The 3,899-nt window shown below is 56.2% G+C and overlaps 1 protein-coding gene across 1 annotated transcript in view; it reads left to right on the top strand.

Annotated features, from left to right (window-relative positions):
* The first annotated feature begins 505 nt into the window (after positions 1-505).
* Positions 506-3,899, top strand: part of RUFY4 (RUN and FYVE domain containing 4) — a 13,279-nt gene continuing 9,885 nt past the window's right edge. The window contains exons 1-6 of the mRNA XM_017534918.2: positions 506-651; positions 764-870; positions 1,977-2,102; positions 2,379-2,485; positions 2,839-2,982; positions 3,383-3,452. Of these exons, the coding sequence (XP_017390407.1) occupies positions 606-651; positions 764-870; positions 1,977-2,102; positions 2,379-2,485; positions 2,839-2,982; positions 3,383-3,452 (600 nt within the window). The 5' untranslated portion in view covers positions 506-605. The remainder of the gene's footprint in view (positions 652-763; positions 871-1,976; positions 2,103-2,378; positions 2,486-2,838; positions 2,983-3,382; positions 3,453-3,899) is intronic.

Below are 3,899 nucleotides of genomic sequence, written 5' to 3'. Positions count from 1 at the left end.
TCTGCACCCTCTCTTCAAAGAACACACATTTTCCGCTCAGCTGGGGCCCAGGAAACGATGAGAGGGTGTCTCGAGGAGGATGAGTACCCATGCAAGGCTGGGGCCCTCCATGGGGAAGGAGGGGACACCCCAGCCTAGTGTCCACATGGTGTGAGCTCTCACGGGGGCACTCACACCACATCAGGGCCCAGAACACGGGCCCTGTGGGCACACAGACCTGAGTTCAAATCCTGGGTACCTCTGTGATGCTGGATAAAGACTTGCCCTCTCTGTGCCCTAGTTTCTCTGGTCTAAAATGGAGTTAATAACCTCCAGGATTATGTGGGGATTGAATGGAACAAGGACATCGAGTGTCAGCACAGTGCTGTCACCCAGGGACTGCTCCATTGGTGGAGGCCACACCGTCATCTTCACACACTGGCCTACAAGATAGAGCTGGAATTTCCTCCCACTAGGTAACAAACTATGTCACCCAAAATAAGTCACTTTCTCTCTGTAGGTTCTGCATCCTCCTTTGTGTAAGGAGAGAGTCGGGCAGTGAGGCCGAGGGTCCTTCCTGGGCTCACAGTCCAAGTCACAAGGAATCACATTGTTTCCAAGTACCCATGGCAGAAGAGGGGGCTATCTTCAAGGTCACCAAGGACCTGAGAGGTGAGTGTCCAGTGAGATGTTCTGGGACTGAGTTGCGGGAGAAGTCAGGATCTGAGAGCCCTCCCTCAGCAGCCTGGCCTCCTGATGCCTGACATCTGCCATCTTCCCCCAGCCGCTGTCTCTGCCATCCTCCAGGGTTATGGGGATGGGCAGGGGCCAGTGATGGACACCAGTGCTGAGCTGCACAGACTCTGTGGCTGCCTGGAGCTGCTGCTGCAGGTGGGACCTTCTCCTCCCCTTCCCCATCTGTCTCCCCAGACCCAGACAACTGGCAGGACATTCCCAAAAAATGAGGGAGGAGCCAGCGCCCCCTTCCTTACCATGACCTGTGTCATCTCCCTCTCCCTCCTGACACCTAACCTTGCTCTTGGAGGCTGTCACTGCAGCCTGAGAAGCGAGGTGGGGCAGAGCAGGGCTGGAAGGGTCCCAGGGCTGGGGGTAGCCTCACTGCTTAAAGCTTTAGAGGAGTGGATGTCCTAGGACCAGCCCTTCCTGTTGCTACTCAGAACCCCAGTCATGACCAGTACCAGATTTTATTGAGCACTTGCTATGTGTCGGGCTTTGATCTCTACATGCCCAGCTTTATTCAATCCTCACTCTCACCCTCTGAGATGCTTGATGTCCATCCCCCCCACACCCCAACACATATCCTCCTACTTCTCTGACTTCCTGTCTTGCCAGCCTGCCCCCCACCTGCTGCACTCCAGCTCCCCTGGCCTCTCGGATCTCCCTGGAGCACACCAGGCATGCTCCAGCCTCGGGGCCTTTGCATGGGCTCTTCCCTCTACCTAGGATGCTCTTCCACCAGAATACACAGCACCCTTTCTCAGCTCCTTCAAGCTGGAAGGCTTTCCTGGACACCCTAGATTTTCAACACACATGCCACACACACCACGCACCACACACACACACACACACACACACTGTCCACTCTCCCTGCTTTGTTTTTTGCTCTGTAGCAGTCATCACTAGCTAGTATACTCAATGTTTCACTGATATCATGTTTGTTGTCTTATCTCCCCTATGAAAGTAGAAGCTCCATGAAGCCAGTTTGTTCATAGCTGTATCCCCAGAACTTAGAACAGGGCCTGGAACATAATAAGTGCTCAATAAGGGCCTCTGAATGATTGAATGAATGAATGAATGAATGAGAAAACTGAGGCTCAGGGAGGCCGAGCACCTTGCTCGTGGTCACACAGCCAGTGAGGACAGAGCTCGGTCTGGATGCCCAGTCTGTCTGCAGCTCTGTCCTCCACACACTAAAATGCAGGCTGAGCTCTAGGAGGAAGCATTTCTACACTTTCTTTGCCTCGTTCTGGTTCTAGTTTGACCAGAAAGAGCAGAAGAGCTTCCTGGGGCCTCGGAAGGATTACTGGGACTTTCTCTGCACTGCCCTACGACGGCAGCGGGGGGACATGGAGCCAATCCACTTCGTCCGTTCCCAGGACAAGGTATCCAGGGCCAGGCGACGAGAAGGCTGACGGGGTGGAGGTGGACATGGGCCTGCTCCTTCTTCCCCATCCTGCTCTGCTGACCACAGGCCCCTCACCTGCTCTGCACATCTCCTGAGCTCTGCCTCAGCACCCCTCGAGGCACCCTGCTCCTCCCATGGCCTTCAGGCCCCCCACACCCCTCCCATCACCCAGCACTTCCAGTCCTCTCTCTGTGCTGCCTGGGCATCCTCTGTCCTAATACCACCCCCTATTCTGCCTCTGTGCATTCCGCAGTTGAAGACCCCTCTGGGGAAAGGCCGTGCCTTCATCCGCTTCTGCCTGGCCCGCGGGCAGCTGGCTGAGGCCCTGCAGCTCTGCCTCCTGAACCCAGAGCTCACCAGGTGGGGCTGTTGAGACATCCTCCTGCGGATGCCATCTGAGCCACTTTCCCCCCTTTGTAAAGAGCCCTCCTTTACCCCCATGTGGATGGCTTTCTATCAAGGACAGTTACAATGAGTCACGAAGGAAAAATCAAGCGAGAAAGGGCAGAGGGAGGCTGGAACCCAGGAGTACTGGGAGCGTCAGGGTTCTGGGGCCTCCTGCTCCCAAAGGCCACAACTCTGCCTGGGAAACAGCCTCATTATGGTGTAGCGGAAGCTGCTTCGTTGAGGTTGAGCTGGGGTGGGGTGGGGGCTGGGGCGGGGGAAATAGCACCAGGGTCAAAGGCCAGGGGTTCTGATCACAGTTAACACAGGGAATGGTATGGACCCCGGAGCCCTCTGCTCTGCCCGGAACGCCAAGAAGACATCCTGGACTCTCTCTATGCTCTCAGTGGGGTTGCTTTCGAGTTGGACCTGCAGCAGCCGGACCTGGATGGAGCCTGGCCCATGTTCTCAGAGTGAGTAGGTGCAGCCAGGAACAAGGCTTTTTCCAAGGGTCCCAGGCAAGCCCCAAGCCCTCAGCCTCCAGCCTCATCTGTCTCTGCCTCCTTTTGCTCGGTGACTATGGATCCTCCGGGACTTCGATGTTTCCAGTGCACACTCACGGCATACCGTCATATGCTCTCACTCACAATTTCCTGGGTGTTTGAGGTGGAGGGCTGGAGGATGAATGGATAGTGGGATGTTGGGAGAGAAGATACGGTGAATGGAGCATGGGATGCATGAGGGTGGGTGGGCAGGAAGGCAGGACGAGCCACGGGATGAATGGGTGGGTGAAAATATGGGATACCCTCCACCTGAGGACCAAGCCCACCACCGAACAGAGGCCCAGGGTCCCCCTGCCTCTTTCACTTTCAGGTCACGCTGCTCCAGTTCCACCCAAGCCGAGGGAAGGAGACCCAGAAAAACCAAAGATGCCCCAAAGAAGGTGCCTCTGCCCTGCCTTCACTCTGAGTTGCCTCTTCCCCATCTCCTTGGTGCCCCCGGGTTGAGGCTTCCCCCTCTGAGTGTACAGAGAGCCCTGACCCAATCAGACAGACACAGCAAGAGGCCGATGTGTGGAGCAGGGGACTGGGGAGACGCAGAGTGGGAGGGGCTCCTATTCCTGGGGTGGGGAGGACACTGGGAGAGAAAGGGAACTCTAGCACCCTCTGCTGGAGCCACTGGCCCCGGAGGAGGAGAAAGTGCTGGGGGACGGGAGGCGTGCCACTGAAAGCTTCAGGAAACAGAGGAGAGACACCCTTTGCTGAGTCCCCTGCACTGGACAATTGACAAACGTCTCAGTTCAGTTCAGGAAGCAACTAAAGAGTCAGGCTGCCTGGCTGAATCCCAGCCCCACCCCTTACACACTATGGTTCTTTTTTTTTTTTTTTTT

The sequence above is a fragment of the Cebus imitator genome, unplaced genomic scaffold (genome assembly GCF_001604975.1).
Source record: "Cebus imitator isolate Cc_AM_T3 unplaced genomic scaffold, Cebus_imitator-1.0 Scaffold89, whole genome shotgun sequence".
In the NCBI taxonomy this organism is placed as follows: domain Eukaryota; kingdom Metazoa; phylum Chordata; class Mammalia; order Primates; family Cebidae; genus Cebus; species Cebus imitator.
The sequence above is the reverse complement of the archived record's forward strand: the minus strand, read 5'-3'. Positions and strand labels throughout refer to the sequence as shown.